Source organism: Cherax quadricarinatus, chromosome 75, assembly GCF_038502225.1.
Source record: "Cherax quadricarinatus isolate ZL_2023a chromosome 75, ASM3850222v1, whole genome shotgun sequence".
Taxonomy (NCBI): Eukaryota; Metazoa; Arthropoda; class Malacostraca; order Decapoda; family Parastacidae; genus Cherax; species Cherax quadricarinatus.
Genome location: NC_091366.1, coordinates 1,268,101 through 1,290,239, shown reverse-complemented (window position 1 = coordinate 1,290,239; position 22,139 = coordinate 1,268,101). Strand labels below are relative to the sequence as shown.

The 22,139-nt window shown below is 37.6% G+C and overlaps 1 protein-coding gene across 4 annotated transcripts in view; it reads right to left on the bottom strand.

The window, feature by feature from the left end:
- The window catches only part of LOC128705625 (glucose dehydrogenase [FAD, quinone]), a 73,355-nt gene that overhangs the window by 7,140 nt on the left and 44,076 nt on the right, over positions 1–22,139 (bottom strand). For all 4 annotated transcript variants that reach the window (XR_011394104.1, XM_070100870.1, XM_070100871.1 and 1 more), the window contains 9 exons: positions 20,530–20,664; positions 19,252–19,373; positions 17,167–17,220; positions 15,537–15,650; positions 13,378–13,537; positions 11,869–12,029; positions 7,123–7,300; positions 1,732–1,805; positions 1,333–1,484 (listed from right to left, as the gene is read on the bottom strand). Coding sequence is in view for 3 of the 4 variants with exons in the window: in XM_070100870.1 (XP_069956971.1) it covers positions 1,333–1,484; positions 1,732–1,805; positions 7,123–7,300; positions 11,869–12,029; positions 13,378–13,537; positions 15,537–15,650; positions 17,167–17,220; positions 19,252–19,373; positions 20,530–20,664 (1,150 nt within the window). In the remaining variant the exon portion in view is untranslated. The remainder of the gene's footprint in view (positions 1–1,332; positions 1,485–1,731; positions 1,806–7,122; positions 7,301–11,868; positions 12,030–13,377; positions 13,538–15,536; positions 15,651–17,166; positions 17,221–19,251; positions 19,374–20,529; positions 20,665–22,139) is intronic.

The following is a 22,139-nucleotide window of genomic DNA, read 5'->3' as shown; positions in this document are numbered from 1 at the left end:
TGAAAGAATGGGCCTATGTGGTCAGTGTGCGCAGTCTAAAAAAAATCCTGCAGCACACAGTGCATAATGAGAAAAAAAAAACTTTGACCATTTTTTTTTAATAAATCAGCGACTTTGCAGTGTATTTTCGTATGGTATTTATTGTTGTATTCTAGTTTTCTTGGTCTCATTTTATAGAATGGAAGACATATTACAGAAATTGAGATGATTTTGACTGGTTTTACAATGAAAGGTGCCTTGAAATTGAGCTCAAAGTAGCAGAAATGTTCGATTTTTACCAAACTTCAAAAGTAAACAAATCGTGCCAAGCGTGCAATACACGTCAACTGGTGAGTCTAATATTCTTTCACAAGTGCACCAATAATATTTATACCATTTTTTACACTAATGCAGTAGTCTGCATAACAGTAAATCTTATATTTTTTGTGAAAATAAAAATTCAAAGTGGAAAGCAAAAGAATATAAGAGGGGCCTTGAGACGTGACTAATGACTAGAGGAAATGTCATTTTAGTGCCAGGAATGTCTTTCTTGTTTATTCTGGACCCTATTCGGAAATTGGCATCTTTTGAAATTTGTGTGAAATTGGCAAAATTGCTAAATTCTGACCACTGTACTGGATAGTTGAATTTCATAAATGGGTGGTTTCTTGCACCCATTCGATAGAAAAAATGGAGTTCTAGCGAAATATTCATGTTTTTTGTCGATTAGTACAGTGAAATTGGCCGAAAATGGGGCTCAAAGTGGGCAAAATCGCCGATGCGTAAACATCGCCGAGACCTCTAACTTTGCGAGAGCATAATTCCGTAAGTTTTCTATCAAATTTCAAACTTTTGGTGTCTTTATGATCGGGAAAAGATTCTCTATCTTTTCATAAAAGAAAATAATTTTTTTTTTTTTAAATTTGGCTGACCCTGAGAACGAGTTTCGGAGAGGGCCTGTCGACCCTCAAAGGGTTAATGATGTGATAATACAAATAACTCTTATATATCTTTGCAGATGATGCAAAAATAATAAGAATACACACTGACGAAGAAGAAAAAAATGTAAGATATGAAACTGGGGCTCTTGGCTCTAGTGGAGTACTTTTGACTCATCTGAAGGACTCAGGTTTGATCATGGCACAAGTGGAGTACTTTTGGCTCTCATCTGAAGGACCCAAGTTTGATCATGGCACAAATGGAAATGTTGAGCATGTTTCCACACACCTGTTGCCCCTGTTCACCTAGCACTCAGTAGGTACCTGAGTGTTAGCTACACGTTGTGGGTCACATCCTGGGGACAAGGATCAAAGGACCCCAGTGCTATATATTGTTATACAGAAGTGAACTTACCTCAGTCTATGATCCACCACACCATAAGGATCGGAGGCTGGTGCCATCTTACAGCTGCCAGCAAGATGGTAGAAGGTAGTGGACATGTGACGTACATAACAAACCCAGTAGGCATCAGAACCAAATACTGTATGAGCACACTGAGGAAGAGGCTGGAGAGAAAAGGAAAATGATGAATACTCTTGCCATAGATTAGCAGTAACCCTGGTTACCAGATTATCTTCTATATGAGTTAATATTCATTATAAACTTTTATATCAGAAAAATTAGTCTCTTTGATTTTAAATACTTATGCTCTCTAAATTTTTAAAAAGCAGTGTTTAGAATTTGTTCAAAATTTTTATGGTCAAGTTTTTATGGTTAAGTTTAAATCATAATAGTATAGATTTTTCTATTTACCTTATCATAGAAGTGGGCTCCATATTTGTTGATGAAGAGTGAAGTGTTCGTCAGTGCCATACTAAACCTTATGCCTTTGAGAGAAGAATAAACTTTGCTTACATAGTTATAAGAGTTAGTAAGTTTATTTAGGCACAGATACACACAAGTACAATTATTATACATAGCGTAAATTATCTAGGATAAAGCTTAGTCTGAGACATATCTGTTTACTAAAGCATCACAAACTAATGCCCATAATACTCTGCATAATGATGGACTTTCTGTATTCACAGCTAAGTGTCACCCATCTCTGTACAAACATTGTAACATGCTAAAATAAAATTATCATTAATATTAAGGCTAACATAAATGTACTGTCGGTTAGGTTAGGTAAGGTTTGTCAAGAAACAGGACAAGTGTTTCCTGATGTGGGTCTTAGTTATATGATTACCCACAGTTTGAGCTTTTGGTCATCTGACCAAGGCCTTCCACTGGCTTACCACTCCAAACCTTTAAAAATTAAGGGTACAATTATAACCATATATGTATACTACCGTACTCTAGTGTATGAGAAATAGAGCCTTAATAAATATTGATCCGTGTAGATTTAGTGTTTATTTTTTTTAACATGCTAGCTGTCTCCCACCAAGGCAGGGTGACCCGAGAAAAAAACCTTTCACCATCATTCACTCTATCACAACCTAATCTTACAGAGAATAACTAAACAATGTCCAACTTAAAAGCCTACGTAGTGTAGTGTATGTTTTGCTCCATTATTGTTCAAATTTCATTGTACAATCTCTTAGTAATTAAATATTCAACTACCTCATTTTGTAATTTTACTAGTAAGCATAAATCACCTTATGTGATTTTCTTATTTCCTATTGTTCGCTTGAACACTAGCTGAATTGATACTTTCTCTGTCCATATTACTACCTCTTATTTTTTTAAATACTATCAATTGATATTACTTACTAAAATTAATAAATATCATTTTTACTAAAATTTCTATTTACTCTTAACATTTTTGACATTAAATAACCATTACTTGTCTAATTACCTTTACCTGTTTTAATACCACATTTACTATCCTAGATTACTCTTAATTACCTTGTACTGCCATATAACCTCAAGTATAACTACCAGTGCAATATTGAATGAAATAAACATTACTTTTTCACTTTTTTGTAATCATTATTACTTACTAAAATTTTATTAAACACCATATTTACTACCAGTCAATTTTACTTTTGTACATTAAACATTATTTTATACTTCCCATAACATTTTGTTGCCAAATTTTCAAGTTTTTATATTCAACCCCAACCTTTGTATTATCCTTTGTACCTGTGTACCTGGGTACCTGTCTACCATCTTACTATCATATTATAACCAAGACATTACCATTGTGATTTTTTACTATTATTCTTTTGTACTTTAATTGTGAATTTTATTTTGTCAATTTAAATCTATAGTTATAATCTTGATCTTGTCAACAACCTATACCAGACTCTAGTGCTATTGCAAGTACCATTTCAAATTGTATTTTTATATTATAAGTTTATATTATAATTCCTACCATCTGTCCATTTAACTTTGCTTACCATTACTTAATTTTAGTCCCTTATATATTTTCTCCTTTATTTTAGCTTTATATAACTATCCTAGTTTATATATCCACTACTGTTAAAATAATCAAGGTGCTATTCTCAGGTGCTAAAGTAGAATAAGCTCATAATATTGCCATTATATTCCAAAGCTCATTTATTTGATTACCACTTTGTTGTTCACCACAACCTATATTAGTCCCTTTTTATTAAAATTTTAAACTATAATTCTAACTTTAAAAAATTACCTTTATAGTACTACCTACTATCATATTCCCAAGCACTATTATATGATCATCACTTTATTTGTATTAGTCCCTTAGCTCATTATTTTACATTTGTTAAATAATTCAGGTGCTCTTTTTTAGCTTAAGACTATTTACTTTGTTTTATACTTAATTCTAACTATAGATTCACTACAAATCTTATGATTACAAGCATTGATCCTGATACCAACCTCTTATTTAATGACTTAAATGAATCAAACAGTTACTGTAATTACTACACTGCAGAACAATCAAAGGCACTTCTCAGTGCCAACAACAACATAACTATCTTTAACTACAATATCAGATCTTTAAGCAAGCATTACGATGACCTCATAGCATTACTAAATTCCTTACATGCCAATATGTCCATCATTACACTAACTGAAACCTGGCTAAAGCCTGATAGTACAGATGTCTATGCCATTCCTGGTTACACAGCCATACACAACTGTAGGCCAGACCAACAAGGGGGTGGCACAGCCATATACTACTCAGACCAACTAGAATGTATCACTAATACTTGCACAAGGGATGAACATGGGGAATATATAATAGCTAAATTCAAATCCAAATACCTACAAAAACCTCTCACATTGATAAACATCTACAGAGTTCCACAGTCAAACATTAGCCAATTTAGTCAAAATCTAGGAAGTATGATAACTGATGCACGCATGAACAAAGATCACTTACTACTCTCAGGTGACTTCAATATAAATCTCCTGCAAGACCAGGACCCACACGTTACTGAATTCACAAACACAATGAGTAACTGTATGTTACTACCAACAGTAACAAAACCTACAAGAGTTACAGAGACTAGTGTTTCCCTACTTGACCACATCTGGACCAACACCATATCCCCTTTAAAATCAGGCATAATTACAGATAATACCACAGACCACTACCCTACTTTCCTCATAACAACTCTTGGTAAACTACCCCAAGACACTACTAAAGTTACCTTCAGACTTCACAATGAGGCAGCCATTAATAACTTCACAACAGCATTAGCAAACATTGATTGGCACACTGAGCTAGAAATCTATACAGATATTGACGAATGTATTAATAATTTTCTAAAAAAGACCCAATACCTCTATAACAAGCACTGCCCTAAAAAAACTAAACAGATGACAGCAAAGAGACTGAACAGTCCCTGGCTAACACCCAGCATTCTCAAATCCATAAATACAAAACACCAATATGAAAAACAGTACAGAATGGGTCACATAACCAGAGACCAAACAAAACGTTACTCGTCAATCCTAACCAGCCTGATAAGAAGGGCAAAAAAATTGTATTATGAGAACAGATTATCCAACTTACGAGGTGATATAAAAAAGACCTGGAAAACCCTATCAGAAATTCTGGGAACAAAAAAGATATCACGAAATAGCGAAATAAAATTAGCAAAATCAGATGAACCCCAACTCCCACCAACAGAAACAGCAAACAGACTCAATGATTTCTTCTCCACTATAGGACAAAACCTTGCCAATAAAATCCCAAGCTCAGATACCCCACCAAATGACTACCTCACCGGCAACTACCCGAACACACTGTTCCTAGCTCCGACTAACCCATACGAAGTCTCCCTTATTATCAATGCACTAAAAAACAAGGCAGGAGATTTAAGTACCTTACCACCCTTTATATACAAAAAAGTGTCACAAGTGCTATCTCCAATCATTGCAACACTCTTTAACAAATCCATTGAATCCTCCACCTTCCCTACAGTACTCAAAATAGCAAGGGTCACCCCGATCCACAAAGGAGGAGACCAAACAGAGTTGAATAACTATAGGCCAATATCCAACTTACACCCTCTCTCAAAAATCTTCGAAAAATTAATTCATAAACGAATCTACTCCTACCTTATCTCCCAAAACATACTCAACCCCTGCCAATTTGGATTCAGGCCTAATAAAAATACTAATGATGCTATTATACACATGCTAGAACATATATACACTGCAATAGAGAAAAAAGAACTCCCACTGGGGATCTTCATTGACTTACGTAAAGCTTTTGATACAGTTGACCATGACTTGCTCCACGTAAAATTGTCACACTATGGTATAAGAGGGCACTCCCTCAACTACCTCAAGTCATACCTCAGCAACAGAAGCCAATATGTGTACGCAAATGGGGCAAACTCTTCTGCGCAACCAATTACAGTTGGTGTCCCACAGGGAAGTGTCCTTGGCCCTCTTCTCTTTCTCCTATACATAAATGACCTTCCAAATGCTTCGCAATTACTCAAACCCACACTATTTGCAGATGACACTACATACGTCTTCTCTCACCCGAGCCCAGTCACACTAGCCAATACTGTAAATACCGAATTACAGAAAATATCTACCTGGATGAGGACTAACAAACTTACACTAAACATTGACAAAACCTACTTCATTCAGTTTGGTAACAGAGCTACAGATGTCCCTCTTAACATAATGATAAACGGATCACCTATCACAAAGCTAACAGAGGGAAAATTCTTAGGAATCCACCTTGATAATAGACTCAAATTTCATACACATATACAACAAATTTCTAAGAAAATTTCCAAGACTGTAGGCATACTATCGAAGATACGGTACTATGTTCCACAGTCAGCCCTCCTGGCCCTATATCACTCTCTTATTTACCCCTATCTCACCTATGGAATTTGTGCATGGGGCTCAACAACAATTAACCATCTCAGACCACTAATTACCCAACAAAAGGCTGCAGTTAGAATGATAACAAATTCTCACTACAGGCAGCACACTCCACCAATATTCAATACACTAAACCTACTCACCATACAAAACATCCATACTTATTACTGCACCTATTACATACATAGAACACTTAACTCTGATATTAACCCTCCCCTCAAACATCTCCTTGCCAACCTCAACAGAACACATGACCATAACACAAGGCACAGATCACTCTTTGATGTTCCTCGTGTTCATCTCACACTATGCAAAAACTCAATGCACATAAAAGGCCCTAAAATCTGGAATTCATTACCTGTAAATATAAAAGAAACACTACCTGTTTATAAATTCAAGTCTCTACTCAAAGATCACTTACTCACCCAAAACCAAATAAATACTGAATAACTGAACCTTATAAATTGTATATCTTAAATGTTTCTCACAATTATATCACATAAATGTTAAACCTAAAACCGAATCTAACTTTATTATTTTTAAATACACTACCTTACAGAATCCTTCATATGACCTGTCTTTGTAATACTCACTTGTGCTTTATAGTAATCTGTTTGCATTAATGTTTTATCACTGACTTCATCATTGCTTAGTTAATCTTAAGTTAATTTTAAGCCAGCCCGTAATGCTATGCATAGTATAAGTGGCTTTGGCATACTGCTCTTATCTGTATTTTTTTTTGTACCTCTGTATGTGTGCACAAATTTATAATAAATAAAATAAATAAATAAATAAATAAATATACAATCATGTTATTATGATTTCCTGAGACAGAAATTATTTTAGTGTAAAAGCATTAGTTTGCCTCACCCTTGACAAGAGTTCTGACATCATCTGGATGTGACAGAAGTTGAGGATCAATGTTTGGTTGTTCATGTACGTCCGTAGACCTGAGGGTGATGGTTCCTCGACTCTTTGGTCGCAGCAGGATGGGTCGGATTGTGAACCCATCTCTTCCATATATCTCACTAAAGTACTCTTGAAACAACTGCAGAAAAAAAAGAAAATAATATTTGTACCCTGGACGTAGTTGATTAATCTGACATCTTAATGACCTGTGATAATTTAAAGATAAAAACTTCATGTGCATGTTTTTCAATGTTATGAAAATTATCATATCTGTCGTCCTTACCCACAAGATGCTCCTTGACTTGTGATGGGGTTATGCCCTAACGAACCATTTTAAGTCAAATATGAATTTTTTTTTTTTTTTTTTTTCAACAAGTTGGCCGTCTCCCACTACTGTCACTGAATAAGTAAATAAATAAATAATTACTGTAATGTTACCATATTGCAGGTCAAAGCTACAACACTTGTGTGGTTTATAATATACCAAGGCTGAAAATGGAAAATATTTGATATCCCTAAAAGTTTCATTTTCCAAACTGTTGATTATAAAAACCTTTCCTTATGCTCAGTACAAGATACCTGTATGTATAAACTACAGTGTCACATCTATAAACCACAGAATGAGTGAGACTTGAACCCACGGCAGGTGATTTAATAATACTATATCTATTTCTATAAGTACATGTACACTGTATACAGGCATAGCTGACATCAGTGACATACTACAATGGAAATAAATGCACAGCATTCCGGACAAATTAGGTCAGTTTTGTCCCAGGATGCGACCCACACCAGTCGACTAACTCCCAGGTACCCATTTTACTGGGTTGGTAGACAGCAACCACCCAGGGAAGTACTACCGTCCTGCCAGATGACTGTGAAACAAAAACCTGTAACTGTTTTGCATGATGGTAGGATTGCTGGTTTCTTTTTCTGTCTCATAAACACGCTAAGATAACAGGGATATCTTGCTACTCCTACTTACACTTTGGTCACACTTCACAGACACGCACATGCATATATATATATACATACATCTAGGTTTTTCTCCTTTTTCTAAATAGCTCTTGTTCTTTTTATTTCTTCTATTGTCCATGGGGAAGTGGAAAAGAATCTTTCCTCCGTAAGCCATGCGTGTCGTATGAGGCGACTAAAATGCCGGGAGCAATGGGCTAGTAACCCCTTCTCCTGTATACAATTACTAAAAAAGAGAAGAAGAAGAACTTTATAAAACTGGGTTGCTTAAATGTGCGTGGATGTAGTGCGGATGACAAGAAACAGATGATTGCTGATGTTATGAATGAAAAGAAGTTGGATGTCCTGGCCCTAAGCGAAACAAAGCTGAAGGGGGTAGGAGAGTTTCAGTGGGGGGAAATAAATGGGATTAAATCTGGAGTATCTGAGAGAGTTAGAGCAAAGGAAGGGGTAGCAGTAATGTTAAATGATCAGTTATGGAAAGAGAAAAGAGAATATGAATGTGTAAATTCAAGAATTATGTGGATTAAAGTAAAGGTTGGATGCGAGAAGTGGGTCATAATAAGCGTGTATGCACCTGGAGAAGAGAGGAATGCAGAGGAGAGAGAGAGATTTTGGGAGATGTTAAGTGAATGTATAGGAGCCTTTGAACCAAGTGAGAGAGTAATTGTGGTAGGGGACTTGAATGCTAAAGTAGGAGAAACTTTTAGAGAGGGTGTGGTAGGTAAGTTTGGGGTGCCAGGTGTAAATGATAATGGGAGCCCTTTGATTGAACTTTGTATAGAAAGGGGTTTAGTTATAGGTAATACATATTTTAAGAAAAAGAGGATAAATAAGTATACACGATATGATGTAGGGCGAAATGACAGTAGTTTGTTGGATTATGTATTGGTAGATAAAAGACTGTTGAGTAGACTTCAGGATGTACATGTTTATAGAGGGGCCACAGATATATCAGATCACTTTCTAGTTGTAGCTACACTGAGAGTAAAAGGTAGATGGGATACAAGGAGAATAGAAGCATCAGGGAAGAGAGAGGTGAAGGTTTATAAACTAAAAGAGGAGGCAGTTAGGGTAAGATATAAACAGCTATTGGAGGATAGATGGGCTAATGAGAGCATAGGCAATGGGGTCGAAGAGGTATGGGGTAGGTTTAAAAATGTAGTGTTAGAGTGTTCAGCAGAAGTTTGTGGTTACAGGAAAGTGGGTGCAGGAGGGAAGAGGAGCGATTGGTGGAATGATGATGTAAAGAGAGTAGTAAGGGAGAAAAAGTTAGCATATGAGAAGTTTTTACAAAGTAGAAGTGATGCAAGGAGGGAAGAGTATATGGAGAAAAAGAGAGAAGTTAAGAGAGTGGTGAAGCAATGTAAAAAGAGAGCAAATGAGAGAGTGGGTGAGATGTTATCAACAAATTTTGTTGAAAATAAGAAAAAGTTTTGGAGTGAGATTAACAAGTTAAGAAAGCCTAGAGAACAAATGGATTTGTCAGTTAAAAATAGGAGAGGAGAGTTATTAAATGGAGAGTTAGAGGTATTGGGAAGATGGAAGGAATATTTTGAGGAATTGTTAAATGTTGATGAAGATAGGGAAGCTGTGATTTCGTGTATAGGGCAAGGAGGAATAACATCTTGTAGGAGTGAGGAAGAGCCAGTTGTGAGTGTGGGGGAAGTTCGTGAGGCAGTAGGTAAAATGAAAGGGGGTAAGGCAGCCGGGATTGATGGGATAAAGATAGAAATGTTAAAAGCAGGTGGGGATATAGTTTTGGAGTGGTTGGTGCAATTATTTAATAAATGTATGGAAGAGGGTAAGGTACCTAGGGATTGGCAGAGAGCATGCATAGTTCCTTTGTATAAAGGCAAAGGGGATAAAAGAGAGTGCAAAAATTATAGGGGGATAAGTCTGTTGAGTGTACCTGGTAAAGTGTATGGTAGAGTTATAATTGAAAGAATTAAGAGTAAGACGGAGAATAGGATAGCAGATGAACAAGGAGGCTTTAGGAAAGGTAGGGGGTGTGTGGACCAGGTGTTTACAGTGAAACATATAAGTGAACAGTATTTAGATAAGGCTAAAGAGGTCTTTGTGGCATTTATGGATTTGGAAAAGGCGTATGACAGGGTGGATAGGGGGGCAATGTGGCAGATGTTGCAAGTGTATGGTGTAGGAGGTAGGTTACTGAAAGCAGTGAAGAGTTTTTACGAGGATAGTGAGGCTCAAGTTAGAGTATGTAGGAAAGAGGGAAAATTTTTCCCAGTAAAAGTAGGCCTTAGACAAGGATGTGTGATGTCACCGTGGTTGTTTAATATATTTATAGATGGGGTTGTAAGAGAAGTAAATGCGAGGGTCTTGGCAAGAGGCGTGGAGTTAAAAGATAAAGAATCACACACAAAGTGGGAGTTGTCACAGCTGCTCTTTGCTGATGACACTGTGCTCTTGGGAGATTCTGAAGAGAAGTTGCAGAGATTGGTGGATGAATTTGGTAGGGTGTGCAAAAGAAGAAAATTAAAGGTGAATACAGGAAAGAGTAAGGTTATGAGGATAACAAAAAGATTAGGTGATGAAAGATTGAATATCAGATTGGAGGGAGAGAGTATGGAGGAGGTGAACGTATTCAGATATTTGGGAGTGGACGTGTCAGCGGATGGGTCTATGAAAGATGAGGTGAATCATAGAATTGATGAGGGAAAAAGAGTGAGTGGTGCACTTAGGAGTCTGTGGAGACAAAGAACTTTGTCCTTGGAGGCAAAGAGGGGAATGTATGAGAGTATAGTTTTACCAACGCTCTTATATGGGTGTGAAGCGTGGGTGATGAATGTTGCAGCGAGGAGAAGGCTGGAGGCAGTGGAGATGTCATGTCTGAGGGCAATGTGTGGTGTGAATATAATGCAGAGAATTCGTAGTTTGGAAGTTAGGAGGAGGTGCGGGATTACCAAAACTGTTGTCCAGAGGGCTGAGGAAGGGTTGTTGAGGTGGTTCGGACATGTAGAGAGAATGGAGCGAAACAGAATGACTTCAAGAGTGTATCAGTCTGTAGTGGAAGGAAGGCGGGGTAGGGGTCGGCCAAGGAAGGGTTGGAGGGAGGGGGTAAAGGAGGTTTTGTGTGCGAGGGGCTTGGACTTCCAGCAGGCATGCGTGAGCGTGTTTGATAGGAGTGAATGGAGACAAATGGTTTTTAATACTTGACGTGCTGTTGGAGTGTGAGCAAAGTAACATTTATGAAGGGATTCAGGGAAACCGGCAGGCCGGACTTGAGTCCTGGAGATGGGAAGTACAGTGCCTGCACTCTGAAGGAGGGGTGTTAATGTTGCAGTTTAAAAACTGTAGTGTAAAGCACCCTTCTGGCAAGACAGTGATGGAGTGAATGATGGTGAAAGTTTTTCTTTTTCGGGCCACCCTGCCTTGGTGGGAATCGGCCGGTGTTATAAAAAAAAAAAAAAAAAAAAAAAAAAAGAACAGACAACCGGTGTAAAGAAACACAGCCAATGTTTCTACCCTCACAGGGAATTAAACCCAGACCCTCACCATGTGAAGTGAAAGCTTTAGCCACCAGGCCATGGGGCCTTTGTTTGCAATGATGTTATGGCTTTGAATCACATTTATATGTCTTAATAAGCATAAAATTATTTATTCATACGGCATGTACTTAAAGAAAGGACAGTATTATACTAGACTTTAAAGTAAGCAAGAGAGAGTATACATGTAACATAGCACATTGAGGACTGGCAGTGTACTAACCGGTTTCTCCAAGCCATACAAGGCAGAATTCACAACACCCAGGTCAGATGCTAAAGTGATACCATTAAAAAACAACTGTATGTCTGGCCATAATGGATCGCCTTCCTCTGACACTTTGATCCAAGCATTTATGAAACTCAGAGGTACTGTACCAATAGGTCCTGCAATGAGAAGAGTCAAAATTACAAGAGAAAATGAATATATCATTTCTTATAAGTATCAAGTATATACTAAGGCTTTAAGCAAAATTATCTTATTTTACAGTAATGAAGTTTGCACAATTTCGTGGTTTTTAAATGCTGATGTATAGTGAATTGAATGAATGGGCATATTGCATTTGCTTGAAATTAATAAAAAAAGGCCTTCATGTAATCTGGAAACTACAAATATCAGAGCAAAAAGCAAGTTATAAAAAGGAAATGCATCAGTATCAGTTGAAAATATTCGTAGATCTCTGAAACAATTGAGGATGAATGATGGACCTACAGTAAGAGATTTCAGTTGTCTGGTATGATCAGAAGTGGAAGTTGTTAATAGATCATTAAAATATAACCAAGACCAGCTAGAACTTTATAAGAAACAGGTATTTGTGAAGGGTTACCAAATATAACAATATCTTAATGGGGGTCACAAGGATCATCACTTGCTCCACTGATGTTTTTAATTCATTACTAGTTCCATACAGGTTTAGCTGTCCTTCTCCCTATGAATGTATGGTAATAATAATAGTATTAATGAATATAAATATCCTTGAAGATATAAGAAATATTATGGTAACCTGTTATCATGTATATTTAATATTTCTTTCTTTCAACGCACTGGCCGTATCCCACCGAGGCAGGGTGGCTCAAAAAGAAAAAAGTTTTTCTTTTTAAATTTAGTAATTTATACAGGAGAAGGGGTTACTAGCCCCTTGCTCCCGGCATTTTAGTCGCCTCTTACAACACGCATGGCTTACGGAGGAAGAATTCTGTTCCACTTCCCCATGGAGATAAGAGGAAATGATCAAGAACAAGAACTAGTAAGTAAATAGAAGAAAACCCAGATGGGTATGTATATATATGCTTGTATATGCATGTGTAGTGTGACCTAAGTGTAAGCAGAAGTAGCAAGACGTACCTGAAATCTTGCATGTTTATGAGACAGAAAAAAGACACCAGCAATCCTACCATCATGTAAAACAATTACAGGCTTTCATTTTACACTCACTTGGCAGGACGGTAGTACCTCCCTGGGTGGTTGCTGTCTACCAACCTATTACCTAGGATTTAGTATTTATTTTTTTTTTCAACAAGTCGGCCGTCTCCCACCGAGGCAGGGTGACCCAAAAAAGAAAGAAAATCCCCAAAAAGAAAATACTTTCATCATCATTCAACACTTTCACCTCACTCACACATAATCACTGTTTTTGCAGAGGTGCTCAGAATACAACAGTTTAGAAGTATATACTTATAAAAATACACAATATGGATGAGATACAGCATCAAACAATAAAATGTAAACACTAGCCTTGTCTGGTTAACTTGAATTGCTTGATAGGGATGGGGCCAAAAGTTTCCAGTAAGTTCAGAGAAGATGTGCCTTTAACGCCTAACCAGCTGAGACCTAAAATTTCAACATGATCGTGCACATTCTGGCCGACTCCTGGTATGTCTGCCACCACCTTCAGCTGTAAAAAATAATAAACTTCAGTGATCAGAAAGTCACAGGAATCTGCACTGAGCTGGTGTGCTGAGGAGAACTTTAATATTATACTAAATATGACTGAATTCAGGAATGGTAGAAGAAAAAATAACCATCTCTGATATAAACTTAAGTAAAATATGCTACATTAACTTGATATAATGTAGAAGCCAAGGAATTCAGACTGTAATCTACTTTGAAAAAGGTAATGCTGCCTATAAGTTTCTCACACACATACAGTAAACCCTTAATTTAGAGAACCTCGATTTAATGGACTTTGGAAATATGGGACAAAATATGCCAGGTCGGCTTATTCAGAAAGAATGGATGGGTCTGTTGGCTTCTCAATTGTCTATAATCTGAGCAAAACAGTGTCATCTCTTTCCACCACAACTGTCATTACTGGCTACTGTCTCCTCCCCCAACTTCATGAGGCTGTTAAGTTAAGGTTATATTTCTTTTTTTTTTCAACAAACTGGCTGTTTCCCACTGAGGCAGGGCAACCCATAAAGAAGAAATACTTTCACCATCACTCACTCCATCACTGTCTTACCAGAGGGGTGCCAATACAGTGGACCCCCGCTTAACGATCACCTCCAAATGCGACCAATTATGTAAGTGTATTTATGTAAGTGCGTTTGTACGTGTATGTTTGGGGGTCTGAAATGGACTAATCTACTTCACAATATTCCTTATGGGAAAAAATTCGGTCAGTACTGGCACCTGAACATACTATTGGAATGAAAAAAGTTCGTTAACCGGGGGTCCACTGTACTACAGTTCAAAACTGCAAATATCACCACCCCTCCTTCAGAGTGTAAGTACTGTACTTCCCACCTCCAGGACTCAAGTCCGGCTAACTGGTTTAAGGTTATACTACTTGAACATATCAGGAAAAGTGGATGCACCACAGTGTGTGTCTACCATAATTTACATGACATTTCACGAGGTTAAAACAGGAGCTGAGCGCTTATTTAAACTCGGCAAAAAACGTCAGTGTGTTATATACTAATTACATAGCTTACAAAATATATTCCAATTTGGGTTTTGGTAATTCCGTTATTTTGATATTTTAAATCTTATTAGCAATGCAAGTGGGGTATTTTGAGTTTCGTATAGTATTATTATTACCCAATATTGATGGAGGGAGAGCTAAACCCACAGGGGTAGACAACACCTGGGGAAACAGGAGGTAATCAGATCTAATGCAGGGAAGGGTAGGTCAGATCCAATTCCTTGGATCAAGATCCCCTCACCGGCATCAAGACACCTCCTTTGAGGGGTATGGTTCACTAGATATATAAATAAAAATGACAAATACAATTACTGATTGAAAATAAAGATTTATTTTTTAAAAAACTTTTGATATTCTTTGTTGCAACAGTTTTTTCTTAAACTAGAGTACATACTGTTGTACCAGCTTTCTTAAACCAGAGTAAGTAAGTAAGTAAGTTTATTCAGGTATACACAAATACAGTTACATAGAATTATCATACATAGCAGCATATGTGTAGAGAACCTGGGATAACCCAAAAAAGTCAGACAGAGTGACTTATTTCCATATTCTATGCTACAACAGCTTTCTTCTTAAACCAGAGTACAGTGGACCCCCGCATAACGATTACCTCCGAATGCGACCAATTATGTAAGTGTATTTATGTAAGTGCGTTTGTACGTGTATGTTTGGGGGTCTGAAATGGACTAATCTACTTCACAATATTTCTTATGGGAACAAATTCGGTCAGTACTGGCACCTGAACATACTTCTGGAGTGAAAAAATATCGTTAACCGGGGGTCCACTGTACTCTCAGTACATGCATTTGATTCATAAAATAACTTAAAAATTTATTAGCAAAAACCACATCTGACTCACTTACCAGCTATAACTAACCTGTTTTTCTGTAACTTTATTTCTAGATTTATAAATATTTCTAGCTATTGTGTCAATCCTGAGTTCTAACTTAAAATGAAAGTTGGTACTCACATTATGCTGGTAGAGATGTTCCTTGGGTCCAACCCCTGACAACATGAGTAGTTTGGGCGATGCTACTGACCCAGCAGACATAATGACCTCGCGACGCGCCCTCACCGTCAAAAACTGTAAAGTTTAATATAAGATTAGTTTTTGTTTGGATTTTAAAAACCAAAGGGTTAGCCAGCCAGGATAACCCAGGGTAGGGAGTGTTATCCATCCAGGATAACCCAGGGCAGGGTGTGTCAGCCACCCAGGATAACCCAAGAAAGTCAGTGCATCATCGAGAACTGTCTGTCATCCATTGAGGTCCTTCTGTCTTGTCCCCCAGGATGCTGCCCACACCAGCCCACTAACACCCAGGTACCTACTTACTGCTAAGTGAATGGGGACACCAGGTGTAAGGAAACAGGCCCAGCGTTTAAACCTGTGCTGGGGATTGAACCATGGACACTCAGTATGTGAGGCAAGTGCATTACCTACCAGCCACAGGACACCTCATTAACTCTGGGCAATATTATCAGAAAAACACTGCAAATTATATAATAAATTACCCACATGTGGATTTTGAAAACTAAATGATGGCTTGACCTATTCCCAGAAGTCTTAGGATTTTTGAAAATTAAAAAGTCAGGAATCAGCATTTTTTCCTGTCAGTCTTATGATTTTTGAAAATCAAAGACAGGAATCAATGTTTTTTCTGTCTCATCCCTTCACCACTTGATGCTAGTGAAGGTTTTATGATTCAATGCATTAAGAGTTATCCTTGCCTTGAGTCAAGCCACATTACTTCCCACTCCACAAGCAGTATTAAACCCCTGTGCACTACATGCTAGTGGCTTTTGTGTCTAACAATGGGTTTAGTGATTGGTTTTGATTATAATAAATAATGGCCCATGGCCCTGGTTGGCCTCGCTTCACATAGTGAGGGTCCGGGGTTTGATTCCCGGCAAGGGTAGAAACAATGGGCGTGTTTTGTTACACCTGTTGTCCTTGTTCACCCATTGGTAAAATAGGTACCTGGGTGTTAGTGGACTGGTGTGGGTCGCATCCTGGGACAAAACTGACATAATTTGCAGGAAATGCTCTGTATAACAAGTGGCTTTCTATATAGTAGTATGTCACTGATGTCAGCTATGGTTTGTGCACCTTGTACATGTACTGGTAGAAATAAAGATATTATTATTATTAATGTACCTAACTATATTTTATTACATGTAAACTACATTACATGGATATAATATGAAGAGTAAAAATATACACAGAAGACAGTGGAAGATGAGTTAGTCAGTCCCTCAGCCTAGCAGTAGGCCTACTGGCCCATACAAGGCAGGTCTTTCTCAAAACTGATCATATCTTTTTATGCTTTATAGTAACATTACTGATATATAGTATCAAACAGTGAAAAATTAATGATGCATATTAAACCATACCCCCGGCCGGGATTGAACCCGCGGTCATAGAGTCTCAAAACTCCAGCCCGTCGCGTTAGCCACTAGACCAGACTCTATGACCGCGGGTTCAATCCCGGCCGGGGGTATGGTTTATTTGCAATCGTGTCATTACGATTTCTTAAGTCATGCATATTAAGTAATAACATAGTTTACCATTTAAGTTTACAGAAGACAACAAAGTTACTCACCCTTCCTTTGTGTTCGAACCTGACACCAACAGCTCTCTTGTTCTGGAAGAGAACCTGAAAAGGTTAGGTTAGGTCAGGTTCATCAGGAAACAGGACAGGAATAATATATGGTAAAAACAATGTATTAAAGAATTGTGTTACTGAAGTGAGTCAGCGCTGTATGACCCTGGTGGGTTTAATGCTTTGTTTTGATTATATCTACCTGGAGTTCATTACCTTTGTAACTTGTCATGTTTGTGACCAGATCTACCTGCAGTTCATTACCTTTGTAACTTGTTCAGCTATCCTAACTTTGGGGTCCAGTCCCTGGACCCATTATGTACCTTTGTAATCTTTTGACTACCGCCCACAGGATGGGTATGTGGTGCATAATAAAGATATTAACTAATTTTGATTATAATAATAATACTGAAGTGAGTTATGAGGTGACTAAAGTGTAAGTTTGATGCAGTGGTAGTTGTTATAGTGCCTGCACTCTGAAGGACAGGTGGAGATATGTAGTGGATTTTGAACTGTAGTATTGGCACACCTCTGGCAAGAGTGATGGCATGAGTGATGATGACAGTGTTTCTTCTGTTTTAGGTCACCCTGCCTCAGTGGGTAATGGTTGACATGTTAAAAGAAAAAATAAATATTTTTGTATGTTCATGTATCATACACGAATGTGATTAGTACCTGTTTATGATTACACATTAATTGTATTGCAGGAGCAGAATTATGGTGATGCTACCTTGAAGTGGGGTTGTGCCTTGATGCTGGTGAAGGGTTCTTGATCCAGGAACTGAAACTACCCTCTCCTTCCTCAGATCAAACCTGATTGTTTCCCATTGCCTAGGTGCAGGACAGTAACACTACATACTTGACCAGGACAGTAACACTACATACTTGACCAGGACAGTAACACTACATACTTGACCAAGACAGTAACACTACATACTTGACCAGGACAGTAACACTACATACTTGACCAGGACAGTAACACTACATACTTGACCAGGACAGTAACACTACATACTTGACCAGGACAGTAACTCTACATACTTTACCAGGACAGTAACACTACATACTTGACCAGGACAGTAATGCTACATACTCGACCAGGACAGTAACACTACATACTTGACCAGGACAGTAACACTACATACTTGACCAGGACAGTAACACTACATACTTGACCAGGACAGTAACACTACATACTTGACCAGGACAGTAACACTACATACTTGACCAGGACAGTAACACTACATACTTGACCAGGACAGTAATGCTACATACTTGGCCAGGACAGTAACACTACATACTTGACCAGGACTATAACACTACATACTTGACCAGGACAGTAATGCTACATACTTGACCAGGACAGTAACACTACATACTTGACCAGGACAGTAACACTACATACTTGACCAGGACAGTAACACTACATACTTGACCAGGACAGTAACACTACATACTTGACCAGGACAGTAATGCTACATACTTGGCCAGGACAGTAACACTACATACTTGACCAGGACTATAACACTACATACTTGACCAGGACAGTAATGCTACATACTTGACCAGGACAGTAACACTACATACTTGACCAGGACAGTAACACTACATACTTGACCAGGACAGTAACACTACATACTTGACCAGGACAGTAACACTACATACTTGACCAGGACAGTAATGCTACATACTTGACCAGGACAGTAACACTACATACTTGACCAGGACAGTAATGCTACATACTTGACCAGGACAGTAACATTACATACTTGACCAGGACAGTAACACTACATACTTGACCAGGACAGTAACACTGCATACTTGACCAAGACAGTAACACTACATACTTGACCAGGACAGTAACACTACATACTTGACCAAGACAGTAACACTACATACTTGACCAGGACAGTAACACTACATACTTGACCAGGACAGTAACACTGCATACTTGACCAAGACAGTAACACTACATACTTGACCAGGACAATAACACTACATACTTGACCAAGACAGTAACACTACATACTTGACCAGGACAGTAACACTACATACTTGACCAGGACAGTAACACTATGGACTGACCTTGTGAACAGTAGCACTGTGCAGAACATGAAGGTTTGGTCTGATGTTTGCTGGTCTTAGATATGCCATGGCTGTCGAAGATCTAAGCCCGTCTTTAATTGAATAAGTTCCAATGGGAAATCCTGGGGAATGAAACAGTATTTATTATAAAAAACATAAAAACATTTTAAAACGTGGTTCAAGCGAACTCACACATATACCCAGAGGTTCTGGGTATATGGTGGGAAGTGTGACTAGATGGTGTGTCTAAGGCAGGAGTCCCTAACCTATGGCCCATGGGCCACATGTGGCCCTTCTAGGAAGTAGATGTGGCCCTTACATGAAATTACAAATTCATATTTAATGTAGGTTCTACACTGTAGTGCTAACAAAATTATGTGACCCTCATCACACATTTGACCATCAAATGTGACCCACTTGTGTAGAAAGGTTGAGGACCACTGGTCTAAGATATAGTGTAAGGTGGGTAGCAGTGACCTAATATTAATATGTATTTGTGTGTATCTGTATCTAAATAAACTTATTAACTGCTGTCTTAGTGGTGTTGGACTTGGTGTACAAGTGATGCTTAATATGTATAAGGACTGTGTGATGTAAGTCAGGTCCAAGAACTGTCAGGTGGAGGATTCAAGTTAGGTGTAGAAGAAGGGACTTAAAGACAAGGTTAGTCATGTCTTTTGCATCTAGGCTGGTTCATGTACCTGACCAGGTTTCCACACTGGACCTAGTTTATGGGTATGACTTTAATCAAGTGACTTAGGTCTGGAGGATTTTCCATATCCAGTACGTACCATTTTTTCTATTATTCTCCTGTAGAGACCTTCACTTGTTTTTTCATGTGAGTTTCTATGTACTGTTAACCACTGTTTAGAACACTTTTGTATTGAATTTTTAGAATTTGTTGGCTAAGCTGCACATTAACCCTTAAACGGTCCAAACAGATCAACGTTCAAATTCATATTGCTACACAAGTAGATCTACTTTTTTTACATATTTTCAAATATAACAAAAAAAAAATGTAGATAAAAGTTTTTTTTACACGTTTTTAAATGTAAAACAAAAAAGATCTACATTTTTTTACATACTTTCAGATGTTGAAAAAACGTATATATACGTTTGGACCATTTAAGGCTTAAACAAAAATGGTTTCCTCTATATCAGGTATTTCTCCATTCAGTAACAGGCTATAGTTGCAAGTCTGACCAATCATTATTCCCTGTAACATTTTACATAAGTAATATTTATCAATTAATTAATAAAATAAAAGGCATACTGTACCAATTTGTTCCGGGCCATTGTAGTCAACAGTATTGGAGTAGCCGAGTTCTTGACCACCTTTTAGAAAAGCCTCTCTGAGGCCTGTTATTTGTGTCGGGGTGACTCCAACAGGTCCACCACGACCATGGAAGGACTCTGCCAGTTTTAGAATTGGGATTAATAACAGAACTTAGTCATCCTGCCTCGGTGGGAGACGGCCGACTTGTTAAAAAAAAAAAAAAAAAAAAAAAAACTTAGTATACAGGCAGGCCCCGCTTTACAGTGCTTCCCTTTACGGCATTTTGCTAATGCAGCGGTGTTCAGTTATACCCATTCTTCATTTATTCAGACTTCCTACAATAAAATATTCACCACTCTCTTTAACCCTTTGACTGTTTTCGACGTATAAATACGTCTTACGAGCCAATGTTTCTGACGTATATATACTCAATAATTCTAGCGGCTTCAAATCAAGCGGGAGAAAGCTGGTAGGCCCACATGTGAGAGAATGGGTCTGTGTGGTCAGTGTGCACCACATAAAAAAAATCCTGCAGCACACATTGTGTAATGAGAAAAAAAAAACTCTGATCGTTTTTTTGGAATAAAACGCCGACTTTGAGGTGTATTTTCGTATAGTATTTATCGTTGTATTCGCGTTTTCATGGTCTTAGGTGATAAAATGGAAAACATATTATAGAAATAGAGATGATTTTCATTACTTTTACGATGAAAACGACCTTGAAACTGAGCTCAAAGTAGCAGAAATGTTCGATTTTTACCAATGTTCAAGAGTAAATAAATCACACCACACGTCCAATACACGTCAACTGGGGAGTCTAATATTCTTTCACTAGTGCACTGATATTATTTATACCATTTTTACAATAATGCAGTCGTCTGCATAACAGTAAATTTTGTATTTTTTTGTATGAATAAAAAATCAAAATAGAAAGCAATAATAATATAAGAAGGGCCTAGAGATGTGACTAATGAACAGAGCATATGTTATTTTAGTGCCAGGAATGTCTACCTTGTTTATTCTGGACCCTATTTTGAAATTGGCATCTTTTTTATTTTGCGTGAAATTGGCCAAATTGCCAATTTCTGACCACCATATTGGGTAATCCAAATTAGTAAATGGGAGGTTTCTTGTACTCAGCTGATAGATAAAATGGAGTTCTAAAGAAATAGCTATGAGTTTGGTCAACTGGAACAATGGAATTGGCTGAAAATAGGGCTCAAAGTCGGCGAAATCGCCGATACGCATATGTCGCAGAGACCGCTAACTTCGTGGGAGCATAATTCCACGAGTTTTCGACCAAATTTTGAACTTTTGGTGTCATTACCATCGGGAAAAGATTCTCTATCATTTCATAAGAAAAAATAATTTTTTTTTTTTCAAAAATTGAGCGACATAGAATGACAGTTTCAGAGAGGGACCTGAAACAGTCAAAGGGTTAAGGTAAGGACAAAAATATTTTAAGGTATGAATGTGTGTAGTGTATGATTTTTTTAGGCCTAGCTCTATTTCTCAGTTTTTATATGATTGTATCAATATATTATCAGGCTTTTATGTGCACTTGAAAGTAAAAAAAAAATGTATGTTTCACATTACAACAGTAGCCCAGCAA